The sequence below is a fragment of the Parasteatoda tepidariorum genome, chromosome 5, assembly GCF_982258835.1.
Source record: "Parasteatoda tepidariorum strain Cologne lab strain chromosome 5, Ptep-v5.0, whole genome shotgun sequence".
Taxonomy (NCBI): Eukaryota; Metazoa; Arthropoda; class Arachnida; order Araneae; family Theridiidae; genus Parasteatoda; species Parasteatoda tepidariorum.
Window position 1 is genome coordinate 11,821,544 of NC_141759.1, and position 20,858 is coordinate 11,842,401.

Genomic DNA, 20,858 nt, shown 5'->3' on the forward strand with positions numbered 1-20,858 from the left:
GTTTTATGACTGCCCACATACCTTCGATCTTATTGACCATAAGCAAAAGTAACCTCACCAGTCGGTATCCAACGTAGAACTGACGGACTTCTGAAATTACACATACTGTTGAACATTTAAAAATAAAGCTGAAATCTAAACCTATTAGAATCACGATTAGGTTTCAACGTGGCGAGAATCAAGGGGCATCCTCAAATATAGTCTACCCATTTTTTCATAACAATTCTGACAAAAATGTTTATTGATTATTGATAACATAATAATAATTTCATTTTATATTTTTTTTATTAGTATTCAGTATGACGAAAAAATTGAATTGCTTAATTTAATTTGTCGAATTTCAGTTACATATGGAAACTAAAATATTTTGTCAGTTACCAGTATTGAACTTAATTGGGCAATTACTTGCAATGGTATTTGCTTTTGAAATATTACTTAGCTTCAACTTATTAATATTACATATTTTAATTTGTTTGCCATATTGTAACGTTTTTTTTCAATTTTTTTTCAATTGTTAAAATTTTAATTGTTTTCAGTTTAAAATTTAAATTCCTGGGGGGGGGGTAGAGATGAAGCACCATATAGGGAGCGTCCGGCATCCTATAAGATCAACAATGATTTGAGTTAGGCTCTGCCACGCGTGCTTCGAATACGGAGATTAATCACCGGCTAATGCCATTTTGTAATGTGCTAAATAATATTGCTTCCTCGCATTATCTAAGTTTGTAACATTGTTTGTATTAAAATTGCTTTATACTAGTTTATAATGTTTATAATAAGCACCTGTGACATTTTACAATCCAACCATATTCTCTCTATGGGATGTTGGAGGATGAAAAATTGCCAGGAAAATGACTTTAAGTTTGTTCGAGAAGCGAACAAAAATGTAATTGCGTAGCAATTATCGGGGGTTGACGAGCGCAGCGAGCAGGGGGCGGAGCCCTCTAGTATATATATATATATATATATATATAAATATATATATATATATATATATATATATATATATATATATATATATATATATATATATATATAAATATATATATATATATATATATATATATATATATATTGTACTGTCTTCTTTTTCTCAATAGCTTATGTACACTTTTTCGGACTCATGGATTATAACTGATTCTGTATTAAACTCATGACATTTCAAACCTTGCTAAAAGTTATTTCTTTTTAGGGGTTATTTCTTTTACTATTTATTTATAAAGTTATTTCTTTTTAAATTTATAGACACTGTTAGGGAATCACTTATGTCAAAAACGCTGCATGAATTTATAAACGCAAACAAAAGAGCCTCTTTTGTTGGCATATAATCAAACATTTGTTCATTTGAAACAAGACCTTTTTTTCTATTTTGTTGTTCATCACTAACAGTTATAAGTGTGAAGGGTTTGGGAATATAAATATTTAAAACACGGGCACTTATTTGTGAATTATTTATTTTATTATGATTACATTTTATTGCATTTTTTTATTAATCTGGAAAATTTGACTTTAACTATGCTGTAAAAAATAAATCATTGTTATAAATTATTAATTGCTGTATAAAAATTATATTATTAAATAAATAAAAATAAGCAAATGACTCAATAAACCCATATTGAAATGTGCATCAAAACTGAGTTTAGAAAATTTTTTCATTGAAAAGTGTTTTAATTTCGCCTTCTTTTAATTTCAGAATGAAAAGTAAGGTGTTCACTCAAGATCCCGAAAAAGTAAATCTCATATGAGATATATGCGGACATCTAAGAATATTCAAGAAATTCATATGTTGTTCATAGAAAAGAGTTCATTTTTGTTACTGTTCAGATTGCTCTTGGAATGTATATAGGGTATTTCGTTATCACTGCCCTTAATATACATTTTCAAACCAAAACCCTGTTAAAAATGAAGTAAACAAAACAGCAAACACATAGATGAAAACAAACTTTTATAGAAATTTAATAAAAATTAGAAAGGCAAGCAGAATAAAAGACACAAAAACAGTTCGATTTCTGTTTTTTATAATTGCCTTACAGCCTTTTTCTGTTTTCTCAGGAAATTTTTTATGTTCTCAATTCCCTCCTCATCAAATTTGATTCCTTAGATTTCTGAAGAAACTTTTTTTTTTCACATTTAAAAATTTGTATACAACTTCTAATTTAAGCGTACTTTTGACTTCATTTTCGACAAACATTCCAAAACTACTTAATTTCATTAATACAGAAACTGTTACACATTTTTATTGCTTATATATAATAAAATTACACTATTTTGTTCAAACGTTGTATATAAATGTATTGAGTACGATACAAATTTTTTGAAAGCAAAATTAATTTATTTCCTTTTTGACAAATATCAGAAAATTAATTTAGTTTCATGAAAAAAAAAAATTTAATTCTTAATTGTGCTACAAGATTTCGTTTCATAGTTTTTTGAAAAATCTTTAGATATTCGGATTGAAACTGCTCGTGTTCATCAATTTTTAAGTGCGCACCGATGCTACTATTCGAGTTGGTGCTCCACTACCTTTACCAATTTTCATAGGAAATACATAAAGCATTGCACCTGCAATTGGAATTTCACCAACGTTGGCTACATTTTCTAAAATAAAAGACCTACGCCCTAGAATATAACCGTGGCATGGAAAATGTGTGCTTGTACCTGGATCAATGGACGCGGTGTCAGCGCCTACTCCCATGACACTTCTATTCTCTGCTAACCACTTACAAGCTTCTGCTGAGAATCCTGGAAAGTGCAGTTTTGTGGGGTCATCGCTTGGGGTGCCGAAAAAAGCATCACGATCGTTCCACTTCTGCCCCCAACCAGAGTTCAATAAAACTATAGTCCCATTCAAACTCCTTTGTGTAGTGCGTTCCCAGTTCCTGACATCCTCAACGGTAGCTACAGCATCCGGACAAAGTGATGCTTTTCGAGTTATGTCTATGACAGCTGCTTTCCCGAAGAAGGACTGGGCTGGTATCTCATTAACGGTAATCCCTCCTTTGACAACATGTGCCGGAGCATCCATGTGCGTACCAGTGTGCGTAGAGGTGTAGAAATCTTCATATTGACCCCTAAAATAAAATAAAAAATAAAATTATATGAAAGACAGAGACACTTTTCTATAACCGTCGTTGAATAGCCGATCCAGATTTGAGCTTACAACTACCAATATTTCAACAATTCATTTCATTTCAATTCAATTCATTTCAATTTCAATTCATTTCCGAAGACTTGTGATTTTGAAACCAATCCAGAAGACACGGAAACTCCTGGATCAAATATTGGAAGAAATTTGAATGCGTGGAAGTTTTTTTGATGGAATTAATCCGCACTTTCCTTACATGGTCAGAGAAACCACGGAAACCTCCCATGTTTAGCTTGATGGAAAGATAATACCAACATATTATCCCTCTACCACTGAGAATATTTTAAGCTAGCACTGTGGTCGGTGCAAACCGGGTTCAGAATTCTTATCGACCAGCCGTCGTTAGTGTTCAAACATGGGGTGACTTCATTTTGAGGCGAGAGCTCTATCCACTGACCCACCACGGCATGATAGATGCATATTTGTTAAGTTGATCATCCTTGTATATTGAACACCTTTCAAGTATCAAGACAGAGATGCCAACTTGTTCCGCTTTGTCAACAATCTTGTTCTCTAGTGGTTTAAAAATTTAGTATTTTTTTTCTCCGCCGGAAACTATAAATTCTAATAAAATTAGACTTTTTTGTAATTATCTTTTAATGAGCCTCTTAAAGAGAGGGTGACATTCACCATTATTCGGAGAGTTTGGTTTGTAAATCTCTATTTCGTAATAAAACCTTATACAGAAAACGGAACAATTAGCCTCCCTGCAGAACTTGAAAAATCACACAAATTCCCTTTTATTATCTGATTAGTTGCTTAACCTCTTCGGGACGGTCGAGCATTCGAACAGACTTCTGATGGGAAAAAATAAAAATTGTTAGATTGCATGTGGGCTTATCATTCTTATTTTTCTTTCACTTCAATTTTAATATATCTAATGAATGCAATAGTCTAACAATATAATTTTCGTATTGGATTAGGTGAACTAAATAAGTCAAACTACTATTATTCTACCCAAAAAAACTTGTTATCAGTTACATCATTTTCATCTTTAATGTCGCCACCCTAAGAATGCATAGGTGACTCAACCATCTCAAAGAAGTTAACAGGACTACCAAAGTTTTGCACGCAAGTGATGAACTTTTCTCTATGAAAATACAGAGTATTTTATAGAGAAATAACGCTTTTTAAGCTATGACTTCACATTTATAAAAATTCTTGTTAATTTAATATGAAACATAAATATTACATTAGTGATACAAACATTAGCAGGCTTGCTTGTTCAATAAATGTTTATAACCCTTTGTTATGTAGAAGAACAGATAGAGCAAATTAGAGAAGGCAATTACGAAATTTGGACGAGATTTAAATCGTCACTTCCATACTAAACAGAATATTTGGTGGGTCACTACTTGGCCAGGATGGCTCTCATAAAGCCTTGACGAAATGCACACCCTCATTTAATGAAATGTATAACTTCCCGGAGGAAGGGGGCAGAAAAAATGGTAAAGCTTTTTTTCCTCTATTTTTAATAGCGAGGTAAAAGGTTTTCATAATTGCAATTTTCAGTCACATTTTTCATTTCCGGTAGGAATTAACGAGAAAAATAGCATGAAAAATACTGAAAACAATTTTGAAAACAAAGAAATGAAAAGGAAGGCACTGACTCAGACTAAGAAACTTTATTTAAAATACCGCCTAGTTCTAATGCTGTAAAATCATTTCAAAATTTTGAACAACTCTTTTAAACTGAAGAAAATAGAGATGAATAAACATTTGGAGCATTGTATTACGACAAAAAGAAGAGAAAGAAAGTTTTTTAAAGTTAAACAATCAACGTTAGATAAACATATATTTCTAATTCTCAGTAAAAAAAAAAATCTGAAAGCAATATGCAGTTATAATACTAATCATGAACTAGCATTGAGCAATCACCTCAATTTAACGAGAATTTTTCTAATTTCTAAGTATAGACCCTATTGCAGTATTTGAAATTTTAGAACTAAATAAATAAAAATAAGAACCATTTTAGACAGAAATAGGATTTTTTTTTCAAGTTAACCTATGATAAATTATCTGTCCGGCATTAAGTAACTAATTGAGATTTTTGATTAGTTTTCGATTCATTTTATTCATTGAAAATTTGTTTCGCTAAATTTGTATACTGTACCTTTTGAAACTGAGTTTAGTCAATCCACTTTTTGGTACGTTAGAGTTCTTTTCCTAAACTTATAATGTAAATCTACATGATAAGGCAACAAATAATTCTTAAAAAAAAAAATGAAATTTTAAGTTATTTCATTTCTTATATAGTTTTGATTTACACTACCTACCAATATGCAAATGACTCTATCTGCGGTCCTGAGATACGTCACGCCCTCCTAGTATGAATTGGGACTCTTGGTCTCCATTCATGGTAAACTCAACGCCGATTCCTACTGCACTATTTTGGAAGAAAATGTGCTTCCTACGTTGTGGCAGTTTAACGGGGTGGACCCCTGTTACTTCCGTGACGACAATGCCAACTGTCATGTTGCGAGGGTCACCAAGGCTTGGCATGGTGCTAATGAGGTTGATCGAATTAACTGGCCGGTCCAGAGCGCAGACCTGAACCCTATCGAGAACCTCTGGGACGAGTTGGATCGCCGAACTAAGGGGTATACTACCCGTCCAAAATCGGTGAAGGAACTTACATGTCTTCTCCTAGCCGAGTGGAAGAAAATACCACAAGCCGTCACACAAGGACTTGTGGAAAGTATACCCCGGAGGGTTCACCAACTATTGACTATGAATAAAGTTTGTTTTCAATCACACGTGTCCAAATACTTATTGGTAGATAGTGTATGCTTAAGTTAATTTGTTTTACCTTGTGCAAATAACTTATACACAGTTAGTATTGTTATGTACAGCGGTCGGAAAAACTACAACATTTTTGTAGTTTACTACAACTATTTTATTACATATGCAGTTAACTACAGCTACAACTACTTTTTTTTTCAAATGTAGTTCAACTACTTCAAACTACTTTCGAAATAGCAACTACTTCATTACTTTAAGGAGGTGAACTTTGCTGGAGAAAACAATTTACTGCCATGTTCAAAAATGCTTTGAATGAAAAATTGGCTTGCATTAAAAATAAGGAATTATGATAAAATATTTATTCTTGTTCACACGAGCCAGTTTGTATTCTGAGATATTATTATTTCAATTTGTTGAGTAGCCCTTCAACATTTTATGATTTCTCGACAGCGAAGTTTTGATTTGAGAAATGTTAGGATATCATCAAATATTAGCAATTTTGTTAAGTTCTAAATGCTCTTTTATTTCCTCTAAGAAATTTAGGACATCGAAAATATGTTTCCCACCTTTGAAATGACATCTGCGTTTCACAAGCATACATTCGCATGTGTGCGAAAGTATGACCAAACTGATAAATTATGAATTATTCGTTATCGCTAGCTTAATTATTAGTTATGCGACTCTTTGAATGCACAATTCTCTCACAGTCACAGGACATTTTAAATTGCGTTCACTAACAAAACCGCGAAAATCTGCTCCCATCAAATTCTATAAATTAGTTGCGTTAGATTCCTGTTCCTTTACTAAATGAACATAAAAAAATAGATTTCAAGAATCTCTACAAACTATATTTTTTTGTCACCCTACACAACAAACGAATATAAAATTAGCGACTACAGTAGTTTCACTAATTGTAGTGTGCTACTTCCGACCACTGATTATGTCACATACGAGGGTTGCTATTTATATTTCTGGCCTTGGCAACAGTAAGTGTTGCTAGGTGACCGCAGACGATTTTAATCGAAAGTTTGATATTTTTAAACATAAATTCAGCAGTCGATTTACCATTATAGCTTCATTTGTGTTGTTGACAGTAAATTGAAAAGTTCTTCTCTTTCAAAAAATGGAATTGAATCGTGAACATTTTCGTGCCATTATTTTTCATAACTTTCGACATGGATTGTCAAGACAAGAGTGCTTCGATGAACTTAATTCTTTATTCAGCGATAAAGCGCCATCCTACAGCACTGTAAAAAATTGGTATAACGAATTTTATCATGGTCGATGTTCGATCCAGGACGAATCTCGTGCAGGTCATCCAAAATCCGTTGTTGTGCGAGAAAAGATCGATGCTGTGCGTGAACTGATAAAGCAAGATCGTCATGTGACATACCGTGAGATAGAGGCGTCTTTGGACATTAGTATGACTAGCATCAATAAAATATTGCATGAACATTTGAGCGTAAAAAAAATTTGTTCGCGTTGGATCCCGCGTAATCTGACAAACGCTCAGAAAAAGGCTCGTGTCGATTGGTGCAAGGAAATGTTGGAAAAATACGTTCAAGGTACTTCAAAGGCTGTGTATAACATCTACACAGGTGACGAATCATGAATCTATGTATATGAGCCGGAAACAAAACAGCAATCAACTGTATGCGTCTTCCAAGACGAGGCAAAACCAACAAAAGTTGTTCGAGGAAGAAGCACATCAAAACAAATGATTGCCTGTTTCTTCGGCATTAACGGTCATGTGGCAACAGTGGCGTTAGAGCCGCGCAGGACGGTCAATTCTGAATGGTACACGACCATTTGCTTGCCAGAAGTCATCGGAGAAATTCGAAAAAAGCAGAAGAACAGGCGAATCATTCTTCATCATGACAATGCGAGCTCTCACACATCGACTCAAACAAAGGCATTTCTGACGGAGCGAAAGATCGAACTGATGGGTCATACGTCGTACAGCCCTGATTTGGCACCCAATGACTTCTTCTTATTCCCACACATCAAAAATAAATTACGTGGACAACGATTTTCGACCCCCGAAGAAGCGGTTGATGCATTCAAAACGCATGTTTTGGAGTTACCTCAATCGGACTGGAAAAAATGCTTTGGAAATTGGTTCAAACGCATGCAAAAGTGTATTGATCATCATCTATACATAATAATAAACGCGTCTGTGTGTGTGTGTCTGTAATCACAAAATATCGCCCCAGAAGCCTCGCCCAGGCACGAAACTCGGCACATAATTGTGTTTTGACATAATGAAGAAGTATTTTTTTTCTTTTTCAAAAATTTGGATTAGTTTCTTAGTTATCAGTCATTTTGTAAGAAAATCTATGCTTTTTCGTCTTCAAAGAGCCATATTCAAGAAACTATTAAAAAATGCATATACTTTTCTCCACTCTTATAAATGTATGCTAATGCGAACCTTACAATTGAAATATTAATTTTCGACAACTTAAACCAATGATATACGAAGGAATTAGTAATTTAATTGTAAGATTCGCATTAGTTTACATTTATCAAAGTGGATAAAACTTTAACTTTTGTACTAAAAATGTGGCAACATATTAGGTACGTAAATAGAACGCTACGCTTTGATATATTTATCGCTGTTCATAATTGTTATAATAAGTTTTTCTTCTTCTTTCCACGCTCTTTTTTTTTCTTAAGCGAAGACGATAAGGTAAAATTATACTTGAGGATGCCCCTTGGCGAAATTGGTGACTTATGTTTGGCGCTATTCCTGCTTGCGCGGAACACCGTGGTAACAGAAATAACGGCCAAAACATAATGATATTTCAAAAAACATTGGAAAATTTCAACAAAACATCGGATAAAGCTTGCAATGAACCCAATATAAGTAAAATTAATAAATCCAATAAAAAGGATTTTGAATCGAAGCAAAGATTAATGGAGTAGGTGCGGAAAGAAAATGAAAAAAAAAAAACAACTCACTTCTTCATTAAGCTTGAATATACTCAGATTTAGGTGCACAGAATTATCTAATAACAGTTAGATACTGTCTAAATTTATCGTGAATAGAATCTGTGTACCTCCATCGTCACATAAATTCGGCGAAATATGAATCGAAAATGGCGTTTGTGGTACCGATCTGGTGATGACATTTTTTTATAAAGTCCCTTTTTACGACTGCCCACATACCTTCGATCTTATTGACCAGAAGTAAAAGTAACCTTACCAGCCGGTATCTAACGAAGAACTAATGGACCTCTGAAATTACGCATACCGTTGAACATTAATAACGCTAAAATCTAAACCGTTGAGAATCACGATTGGGTTTCAACATCGCCCAGCTTGGCGATCAACCGCGATCACAACTTGGCGAGAATCAAGGGGCACCCTCAAATATAGTCTACCCGACGTTAATTTTTGTAGCGATATAGAAATAGAAATTGATACCATAAAAAAATTATAGAGAAATAGATACCATAAAAAATTAATTCGTTTTCGTGTTCTTTTCATGTATTTAAAGCAACTTTTGTATGCTTTTACAATTTCTGAGGCCTTTTTTTAAGAAAAAAAAAACAAGTCTCCACCTGATAGTTATATTATAGGTTAGGTTACCATAGCAAAGTTACATCTTCAAACATCCTCAAGAGCTATAACACATCTGCAGCAGAACTGGATATGAAGACAAAATTGCAGGACAGAAACACTTTAATTGTCCACTAATCTTCAGATTTCCTGCTATGTTTTAAAAAACTTTATTTGTGAAAACCTTTAGCGTGGCGGACAGCTGGCCGCCTTAGGCGGCTAGTAGAGAATATTTTGAAAAACAATAAAACCAATTTCGATCCTACATATTTGTTTTTTCATTATTAGGCCAGAAATATAAATAGCAACCCTCGTAAAATACTTAATGTTGTATTTCAATAAAAGTTAAGGGGACAATAATTATTAAAATTACTTTTATTTAACAAATTTAAATACGATTTTTAAAACTGCTTTCTTCTAAAGACGATAAAAAACCTTTTCACTTACTTTATAGTTACTTTGTTATAAATATTTAAAAAGTTTTATCGGTTAGAAAAATGCACAGTCTCGAGAAGAAAATATGAGCAATTACCCAAGTAGCACAGGGATATTGTAACAGCTTTAGTTTACATCGACCGACATTGTCAATATTGGCGAAAATCGAAATTGTGTGTACGATATTGTACGATTCCCGTCGATTTCACTATAAAAATATGTTTGTACAACTTATCATTTAAAACTTTATTGTGTCCTTAAATCAAAATTAATCATTTAAAAGACAAAAAATGACGTCAAATTGTTATAATTCCGAAAAATAAGTTTAAAATATAAATTTAGAAATATCCGAACAACCCCGGACAATATTTGATATCAATATTGCAATCGTGTTTTTGTCACGACATCGATTTTTTCTCTAAATACTGAAATCTACGATCTATACCACTCGGAACCGTAACCATAACCCGTTAAGATGCTGTTTATCATTTACCGCTACCACCTGCGATCTATTTATCTTTTGTCTACTTATATTTAAATCTAATTTCGTCTCATAAAATTTATACCTTAGCTCATAATGTAAATGGAATGAAAATTATTCCGATTTAGCGAGCCCGAAAACTCAAACCAGCTGAAGATGAAGGGGAATTAATGCACCTTGTTGAAATGAACGAATTCTCTGATCTTGGCAGGTATGTGCTGTTTTTAATATATATAATTAAATTATATATTGCCAGAATTACATTGATTTCCACCTTTATCTTGTCCAGGCTGCTTAACTATTTAATTATATCACGTTATTCAATTCTCATATTCACAAACAGTGGCGTAATTTTATAGTATGTTGGGAGATGTTAAGCCTTCTGACATGCTTATGTTTATATTTTTCACACCTGCCAAATTGTACGTTTGATGAAAAATATTTTTTAATACTTGAACTAATTAAAAATTTAAGAGCTAAGTGAGCTAACAAATGGATCATATTTGCATATTTTTTAATTATTAATTTGTCATGGTAGATTGAAATGTTTTTTTTTTTTTCGAAATTTTAAATTGAAGATTTAGTATGTCTACTAGATTGATTTAATATGTATACTGAAGATTTAATAAGATATCTAATGTTGCTGCTAGTAAGAAGTTTTTTTCTCAACCGTACAAGTTTGCAGTATATATATATTTATATATATATATATATATGTGTGTGTGTTTAATTATTATTTAATATTATGCTTACTGTATCTAATTAATATATAATGTTTAAATTACAAAAAAAAAGAATTGAATCATGAAAATTTTATATGTCTACATCTTATTTACCGAACCGAGTAGCTCATTAATCAAGTAATTCATAATTTCAGAAGGGGTTTTAACTTACATAAACTGAAGTTTGTTAACTATTAAATTATATCACATTATTCAATTCTGATATTCCCAAAGATCTTGTTTACTTTTATTGGTTCTGTGCACTATAACAATTTATCTGCTTTTCTCGGACTAAAAAAGACGAACTTGTTCAACGTTCCTCCCATATGCTCCTGCCAAAGAATAGGGTATCTCTCCTGATACTATTCTTTGGGTACATATATGTATTTATTAGGGTACATATAGGGTATCAGTACACCTAGAAAGTCATGGATTTCTATATTGAACAAAATTTGTCATGATCTAACTATTATTTTTTTAAAAATTGCAGATTTAGGTAATTGAAAAATCTTAATTTTAAAAATGGAATCCCCCTAATTTCATAGCGTTCTGAATATCTGAATTTGTAACAAAATATCCAATCTTAATCATATTTTATTAAAATATAAAATGTTTCAATTGTGTTCTTTAAAATAATTAAGGAAAGAACATCCTTTCTAGAGCGAATAATCTTTTAAACTTCAGTGATTTCAGAATCTTATTAATTATTTTATTTGTTTAATTTTTTTTTTATTATAATGAATTTAAAATTCTTGTTTAGGCTTTTTATGTTACACTTACTTTTAAGAAGAAAAAAAGCTATATAAAAGTTATTTACTTTTGTATTTTTATTCAGCTATTTAAATGCTTTAACTCTTTCTTTACTCAATTTTTTAAGTTTAATATCAATAAATGAGAAGATTTAGAGCCTCGTAGCAGATTTGCAGAGACACAGCAACATTTTCACTGAACATTACAAAGTTCTTGCAGAAAGATTTTTCTTTTGAAAAAAAAAAAAATTACCTTTATTTATTTTTTGACAGAAATTTACCAGTTATATTTGAATCATGCATTTGAATAATAACTTTTTGGCGTGTTCAATATACGCCAATAGTAGCATAAATTGATGGGTTTTTTTCTGTTGTATTTTCGTCAGTTATTGATGTTGATTTTCAAGTGGATTTTAAATATCCCGATAAGCAACCTGAAAAATTCGAATCTTGTATTTGGGTATTTACTTTTTAGGTCAATAATTCTGTCGAATTTTATCAGTTATTGCTATTGATTTCTCCATAGTTTTTAAATCTGATATTTATTATACGATATTTTTATACAACAGCCTAATCAAGAAACGAAACACTCATTTGAGGTGACCAATTCGTGTGAATTTTTTGTCAATCTTTTTTTTTCGCCGAGTACTACTGCGGATTTAATAATTTGCAATTTTTTTTTACTGGGATGACAAAAGGCGAAGGAAATAATTTCTATATCCCCCTGCCTCCCAACAAAATGCGAAAATGTTGCATGTAATGTTATAATAAAAATTATACGCTCAATTTAAAAAAAGTTATACATAGTTTTTTTTTTTTTTTTAAACACAGTGCTTTTGTTATTTTAAATTAGTAACATAACTGTTTATTATTGTGAAAAGTATCTTGCAGAAAGATATTAGTGCTAGAGAGTTTTGTCGCAGATAGCTCGAAAAAGTTCTGCTTCAAGGATTCAGAGTATAACAGCTTTGGTTATACCTATCATTTCAATTAATGTTTTTATAATGCTTTTTTGAATTTATTGTAGTGTTTTTGTCGGATAAAATAGTAACTTCGGTAACTCATGACAACTTTTTGGAGTTATTGATGGAAAGTCAGGGTTTTAAAATCTAAAATGTCGCAGATACCATGTACATATCAAAATGAAAAGCAATCCATAGCTGAATATGTCCCAACTTTGCAACATATTTTAACTTATGTGATTCTTAAGTCAAATATGACTGTGATAAGTGTTTTAATGGTATGGGTATTTCTCCGCACACTATTTATACATAGAATTCTTGATAATTGGATTCGTTAACATACAATCTGATATTGCAATGTTCAATATATTTATGCACAGGCCATTGCTTTGGAAGCTTCTCATATACAAAGTAAAGAACTAATGCAATAACTCTTTGAGAATAAAGTGACTGAAATAAGAAATAATATATTATAAAAATGAAAAATGTAGATAATTCCTTTCTTCAGCAATCCTATGCCCGTTTTACTTGTGTGGTCTTAATTGATGATAAAATATGAGGTACATTTTGTAATGGTTATTAAAACATTATATTTTTATATATATCTTTTTTTTCTTTCAGATATGTTATTTTGAAACCATCTGTAAAGAAGGCTATTTATGTTCTTTTACTTCAGCACCATCTTGGAATTGGCGATGATGTATTGTAGATTAAAATGAAAAAGGAAACAGTGTTTTGAAAGCCTCTCAGCTGTTACAAACGCCATCTTAGGTAATTTTATAGACTTAGAATTTTAAAATTTGTAATTAGACTTTACTTTTTCGTGAGTCATTATCTTGCACTAAAATGGATCAGTTATTCCTTAAATTAACTACCCTGGTCCTTCCTGTTTTATTTTGCTTAGTTTGTATTCTGAACTCTAATACATTTACAGCATTGTATGTTTCAAAGTTCAAAAGTTAGCCGCTCTTAAGGTTTTGTAATGTTTTTCATGGCATCTTCTTCTAGTTATCAGGGTTTGTTGATTTAGATCAGCTTGATTTATTACATGATATAAATCAAATGATTTTTTTTTAGAAAAAAAGCATTGATTTTGAAAGTTAAAATACAGTGTTTTTAAATTATTGATGCTTTTATTATTTTTTTTCTAGTTTTAAAACTTATTTTAAATAAATTGCTGCATTAATTAATTTTAGTTATTCAAATTGCTTTCTTTCTTGGTGTGTGTTAAATTTCAACACATTTGAAATTGCATTTTTAAAATTTTTTTTTGATTCTTGAGATTGATTGATGGCATTAAATGTACAAATTAAAGTACACATTTAATGCTGTCTTAATATAGACTTCCATAGCTGTAGAGAGTAATTAATAAACATGAATTTTTTCAAAAAAAATGCAAATAATGTTAATTAAAATTCTACCTTTTGATTAAAAAAGCATGGAATTAAAATCTACATTATATTTTATTAGTGGAAAATGTTTATTTCTAAAGCTATAGTAGAAAGATGGGTTATATTAGAAAGAAATTACCCTAATATGTCAAAAATAGGAGGAAAGAAAAGGGGGCTGATGAATTCAGATGTTTTTTTCCTGATATAGTGTCATTCTTCCCTTTCAAAGTCTATTTGAAGCAGCAGAGTTATTAACTGGTAATTTTTTCTCATAATATGTTTATAGTATCTTTGACATAATCAGATTTTCTATAAAGAAATTTTGTGAAAAAAAATTCCAATAAGTACATAGATTTTTAAAAATTTTTTTTTAGCTTAGCTTATCTATTTTGATATAAGATTAAAAATTTATTTCCACTTAGCAGTACCTTTACAAAATACTTCACTATATCTAAATCAGCACTGTGGTAACCTCATGTTAGATGTGGAATTTGTATTGACTAGCCGGGTTCTAATCTCAGCCGATACTGGGATTGGAACCCGGATCACCTCATTGAAAGGTGACCAAATATTTTTTAAAAATTATTCAAGGAAAAACTTTTTTCCGTCTATCATATTATAAAATATAAATATAATATTTTCCATTTGTTATTAACTTACTCGTCAAGGGCCCCCATATAAAAATAGGCCCGGTGCTCCTGGAAACATAAAAACTGCTCTGATTCTATACAAAAGAATTGTCAACCTAGGGCTGTTAGTAGTACTTGCATTGTGCTCATGTCTACTTTAGTTCATGTAATTTTTCAATATAACTATTTGTCTTTTAATTTAAAAGTATTAAAATTAACCACAGTTTATGTCTTATTTTTTTTCAGCTGCTACCTTCAGACTGTTCAAAGAGACTAGCTGCTACCTTCAGACTGTTTAAAGAAACTAGCTGACTAGAAAAAGCTGAAAAATTTGGTGAAGTTCTTGCCACCGCCAATGGCCGGGAAGGCAGGAAGACTAAGTTTGCGCCTCAACTGCCACAGTTTTGTTTTAGAAACAATTGATTGTATTAAAGAATACAATAAATTATAGAAATTAGTATATTATTCTTTACTGTTTAATAAAAATTATATTTCATTTACACATTTGACAACCGTTCAAGCCCTAATAAATATTTTGGCAACACTTTAATGGATAAAGGCTATAAGTAAATTAGATCGCAGCTTATTGTACCATGCTTGCCCTTTTTTAAGTCAGAAATCTGAGGAAGTGACTCCTGTTATTTTATTATGACAATATCAGTGTAAATATTGCTTTTTTTTTTTTTTTAATCAGTTTTTTTAAAATCGAACCTGATGCTGTGAAGATAAGGAGTTTTGTTTTCCATAGATACTATTTTAGTAAAATACAGATTATATAATACTAAAACGTCACAACAAAAAAGTTAATCGTTTTAAATTAAACATATTGTAATTTTAATCTACATAGTAAAATATAGATGCTTTAAAAATTATTGCACAAATCACTTAAAATATTAAAATAATTTCACAATATAAATGGCTGCTTGTACCCTGAAAAAGCGAAGAAATATCTTAACAAAACTATTTACTTTCTAGCTTATTTTCTAGAATAATAGTAAAATATACCTGCCTACCCAAACTTATTAAATATTAATAATCAAAAAATTCTACAAGCTTTGGTAATAACAAATAATTTAATTTTAAACAAGCTAGAACGGTTTTGTTCGGTTTTTCCAGGGTACAAACAGGCATGAATATTTCAAAAACTAATTTTTATTTTCTCAAATAACGTAATTTTGGCGATTGTCTGCATTCCACAGCATTCGTTTTTTGAATATCGTGTTGACGATGTCGGTTGACATAGTACAACGTTTGTAAATGCAGAGAGATGTCGATCGACGTTCCCCAACGTTTCTACAATACCGTACAATATTGGTTTGCAATATTGAATATACGACATAAAAGGGGTCCATTTTTATATAGTACAATATTTCGCTACGATATTGTACAATGTTCAAAGCTACGTTTTTACGATATCGTTTTTGTGAATTGTGCTACTTGGGTATAACATAAAATAACATTAAAAAGAGCAACAAAACACATTTTGTAACATGTATTTTAAAAATTAAAAAAATATTTGGGAATTATCTAAATTTTAGAATTTGAAATGGGGGAAAATGAAGTCGTTTATGAAAAGTTCGTAAGAGAGTTGAAGACAATACTTACCATTTTGTTACCAACTCTTTGTTGGGGCCTTTAACTAATTTTTCAATTTTGAATTTACTGTATATTGGATAACGTAACGTAGTTTCATCATATACATAAGTCATATCAATTAGCTTTCTACTTTTACTTTTAGCATTAGTAAAATGTAAACTTAAAATTGTGAATAATAAGACATGAAACAATTTCATTTCAAAATCGAAATAGAATATTAAAAATATTCGTGAAATATTTCAAAATCGTGCATACATATTACAAACGAATTTCTTTCTAGTAATTGTAACTTTTAAATATGTGGGTTTTCTTATATGAAACGGAGTAAATTTTTTTGCAACCTAAATCACGAGTATTGATTGGATACTAATTACGTGAAGCATTTCTAAAGTTGGAATGCATCGGTGTCTGTGCAAACAAATTTTAAATTACATATTTCTGTATCGTGATGTGTGGTTTAACAAGCGGTATGGTAATAAGAAAAGTTCCAGACAGCACGAAAAAGTAGAAGAAAAGCACGCATTCCGAAAGAGTAATTACCTTTTTAATGATCTAGGAAAATTCTAGTAATCTGTATGAACAGTGTGCAATTCTTATATTGTTTCCTCACGTTTTAACTTCCTTCCATGTTTATCAATGTGAAATGTCTGCTGGAGTTTCGCGTCAATAGTTCCCTTATCGCTATAAGCAGAATTTATTGTCAGTCGAAATTTCACAATTTTCGATTATTGTCAGATGGAAGCAAGTTTCAATCGTTTCGTGTCTGCTATCTTTAGTTTTTCTTTAATTGAATTACATGCATTAAATAGATTTAATGACATTATTTACAGGTTAAGAAGGTTTAAGGCCATAAAAAATCCAATTAGTTATAAGTAGTTGAATTATTTTGTATTTTCAATAAGAAGAAAAAATTCGACAAAAATTTGTATTTTTCCAACAGGCGATCTACCTTTGTAGTTATTTTAAGGTATATCGAACATTATTGAATACCTGGGAGTGTCATTTAGCTTTAAAAAAAAGACATAAGTGTAGGGTAAAACAGCCCAGTATACATTTGCTTAGTATATCCTACACAAAGAAGCCAACTTGTTCCGGTTTGGTAAAAAAATTATTTTCTGGAGGGTGGAAAAATTCAAGTTATTTTTTGTTTAGTATTTTTCATTTTAAATAGTTTTTTCACCACCACATATCTAAAATTCACACTATCGTATGAAATCCAGCTTTATTGCAGTTATCTCTTGATCTCGAGTTGGAATTGATAGCTGCAGATTCATTGTTTTTGATCTCGGATTGAAATTGATTTTGCGAAAGTGGTTTATGAAGCTGAAATCGTGAAAGAAATTGGATCCAAATCGACGTGCGCTCTGCTCTCATGTGTAAGTTGAATCGCTATTGATATTCATTTATAATTTATTGACCATTTAATTTGGAGTGTTGATGACGTGTGTTTATGCCGCGTTTACAAACAATTGAAACTGTAAATATATCTTCGTGAACTATTATTTAAACTGATTTATTTGTGTTTTGTGCTACAACAGTGATACAGAAGCGTGTAATTTTGCAAAACTAATTCCCTAAATACAGCTTCAAAGTATGAGCTCCGCTAAGACTATTTTATTTTTTCGGCAGCATAAAGTGCACGTTGAACCACAATTTCATTTTCTACATTACTGGATATCATTTTTAATCAGCGGTAGCTGCATTTATTTCAAGTAAGTGCAGATTGAATTTCATAAACTTTATATTTAAATCTCTGTGCTTACAATAACATTATAATGTCCAATACTATGAAAATCAGTGAAAGTGCCGTCCCCAGTTGGGTAATGGACACCATGGCTTTATTAAAACACCAACTGCAACAACAAACCTAACTCAATAAGTAGCTGTCTCAGCAACTAAATGACATCAATACAATATTTGAAAATAAGATGACTACATTGCAACAAAGTATCGATAAACTACAAGCTGAAAATGATGAATTAAAAAAAGAAAATAGACGTCTATAAAAAATCAACAAACAGAATACAGAATCAGAAATAATAATCCCAAGCAATTCCACGATTTCCATAGATACTCTAGTAAGAAAAACAAAAATCTAAAGTAAAGTTCAACAAAAGCCAATACAAATGACTATCAACAAAAAAAAACAATCAGTGTCGATGGAAAACAAATTAAATACCATATTTTCCAATTAAATGATGAAACACCAATCTGAGTTGTCATTAAAGGTATTCTGGTAGAAATTACAGAAGAACAAGTGAAACAAAACCTCATATTATATGGATTCACACCGAGAAAAGGTACACAGATGACTAATGGCCTAATCGAAAAACAGCATGAACTAAAAAACTTTATAATAGAACACAATCCTGATATATTCATAATAACAGAAACCCATTTAAATGAAACTCAAAATCTTATAACAGATTACTATACAATTTACAAATGTGATAGAAGGTACAGAGGGAGCGACGTAGCACTTCTAGCAAAAAACAACTTATTAACAACAGAATATAACTCAAAAGATGACAATGGATATGAACAAATTTCAATTTTATTAAACTACAGAAACAAGAACATCGAAATTACAGGTATTTACGATTATCCAAAAAATAAACTAACAGATAATGACATGATTCTCCTATTTCCAGCCAATTGATTGATTGATTGATTGAATGTAGAGTTTACAGGCGCACGATCCAAAAGAGTATATGCTGCACCAATTTCCAGCTGACATAGATACAATAGTTGCAGGCGACTTTAATTCCTAGCATCCAATACTGGGGTGAAACAACTTCAACCACAGTGCAGCTAAATTGACTGATCTTATCAGAAAATATCAATTAACAGTAGCAGTATCTCCAACTTACATTCCGAATCTGATTAACCATCGACCGGGCATACGAGATTTCGCAATAACAAACATGCAAGTCCCCATGGTCACCTGCGCTCATAAAAATTTCTCATCAGATCATCTGTCACTTCAACTGTTCGTCGGGGAAACCATAGAACTATCTGAAAAACTAAATTATAAAACTGACTGGAACCATTATCAAAATATTCTTACAATCAATGGAACAAACCTACGATCCTTGGATAACGAAACTGCAATAGAAAAATATATACAGCAAATTCAGAATGAAATAACAGATGCTTTTAAAAATGCTTCCACAGAAAACAAGTATACTACCCATCATTACAGATTATCACCTGAAATAAAGAACATAATAAGATTAAAGAATTCGCACAGGAAATAGAACTTACGACCCAGCACACCTAGACGAAATAAAACAACTCAATAATCAGATTAAAAAACATAGTAAAAATGTATTAAAAAAAACTGTGGCAAGCAAAAGTCGTCTCCCTCTGTACCACTGACAACTCTACATGGAAAATGGCCAAGAAACTGAAAACAACTCCTCAAATAGACAGACCAATAAATGGACCATCTGGCACAGCGTACACAATAGCAGAAAAAATCGAAATATTCGCAGATTCACTTCAAAATCAATTTTCATCAAAAAGAAACTTTAGCCAAAATCATCACAACAGCATCACCGAGGAAGTTAATAATTTACAAACTGAACTCCTCGACTCAGAAACAATAAATTCAACCAATAATCAAGAAGTTAGCAGCATCATACAAAAACTGAAAAACAATAAAGTTCCAGGTGAGGACGGGATATAGAATAAAATGATTAAACTATTACCTAACAACTACATTTGCAAAATCACGCATATTTTTAATGTCTGCCTTGCTTACAATTACTACCCACAAATCTGGAAAAAGGTATCAGTCATTCTATTTCTCAAGAAAAACAAGAACCTAAGTTGCCCTGAGAGTTATCACCCAATCAGTCTACTTAACATACTTGGAAAAATATACGAAAAAATCATCTACAACAGAATAAACCCACTACTTACAGCTCTTCCCTACAAGCAGTATGGATACCGGAAAAAACTAGATACCACCAAACAGTTACTCCGAATAATAGACTATACTGGCAGAGCAATCATAAATGAAGAAATAATAGCCTTCCTTATGATCGACATATCCAAAGAATTTTATAAAGATAATAGATGCACAATATATAAACTCATTCAGCTGAATTTTCCGCCAGGCATAATCAAACTCCTATCCAGTTATCTTTCTAATGGAACATTTCAAGTCACCATCTAAAACAAAAAATCTACTAAGAGAAACATCGCAGTACCTCATGGCAACATTCTGGGACCGATTTTATACATATTATATACTTATGATTTCCCTATAAACAAAGCCGATTATAACAGCAAAACAGCCTATTACGCAGATGACACCGATATTATTTTTAAATAAAGAAACTCAAATCATGCTCTTCAAAAACTACAAGACCATATATACGAAATAGAAGACTGGTGCTTAATATGGAAAACTGCAGTCAACGCAGGAAAATCACAAATATTAA

The 20,858-nt window shown here is 31.3% G+C and overlaps 2 protein-coding genes and 1 long non-coding RNA gene across 5 annotated transcripts in view; 2 read left to right on the forward strand and 1 right to left on the reverse strand.

The window, feature by feature from the left end:
• LOC107455712 (uncharacterized) overlaps positions 1 to 2,000 on the forward strand; it is a 69,469-nt gene extending 67,469 nt beyond the window's left edge. For all 3 annotated transcript variants that reach the window (XM_087163414.1, XM_087163415.1, XM_087163416.1), the window contains one exon: positions 1,694 to 2,000. In XM_087163414.1, the coding sequence (XP_087019540.1) occupies positions 1,694 to 1,745 (52 nt within the window). In that variant the 3' untranslated portion in view covers positions 1,746 to 2,000. The remainder of the gene's footprint in view (positions 1 to 1,693) is intronic.
• On the reverse strand, positions 1,929 to 16,777 carry LOC107443531 (uncharacterized). The gene is made up of 2 exons (XM_087163417.1): positions 16,420 to 16,777; positions 1,929 to 3,071 (listed from the first exon to the last, which is right to left on the reverse strand). Exons 1-2 carry the CDS (start codon positions 16,605 to 16,607, stop codon positions 2,480 to 2,482), a joined length of 780 nt encoding a protein of 259 aa, XP_087019543.1. The 5' UTR covers positions 16,608 to 16,777; the 3' UTR covers positions 1,929 to 2,479.
• LOC147808564 (uncharacterized) lies at positions 10,323 to 15,274 on the forward strand. Its single transcript, XR_015433611.1, has 3 exons — positions 10,323 to 10,572; positions 13,416 to 13,565; positions 15,061 to 15,274. It is a non-coding gene; the product is annotated as an uncharacterized LOC147808564 (long non-coding RNA).
• Positions 16,778 to 20,858: the final 4,081 nt, after the last annotated feature.

Bases quoted from the DNA above. Each gene is read 5' to 3' on its own strand.
- LOC107443531 (XM_087163417.1), bottom strand. From the start codon at position 16,607: ATGAAATTGTTTCATGTCTTATTATTCACAATTTTAAGTTTACATTTT. The intron at 3,072-16,419 runs GTAAGTATTGTC...ATTTTATTTTAG, and splicing joins AAAGAGTTGGTAACAAAATG to GGGTCAATATGAAGATTTCT.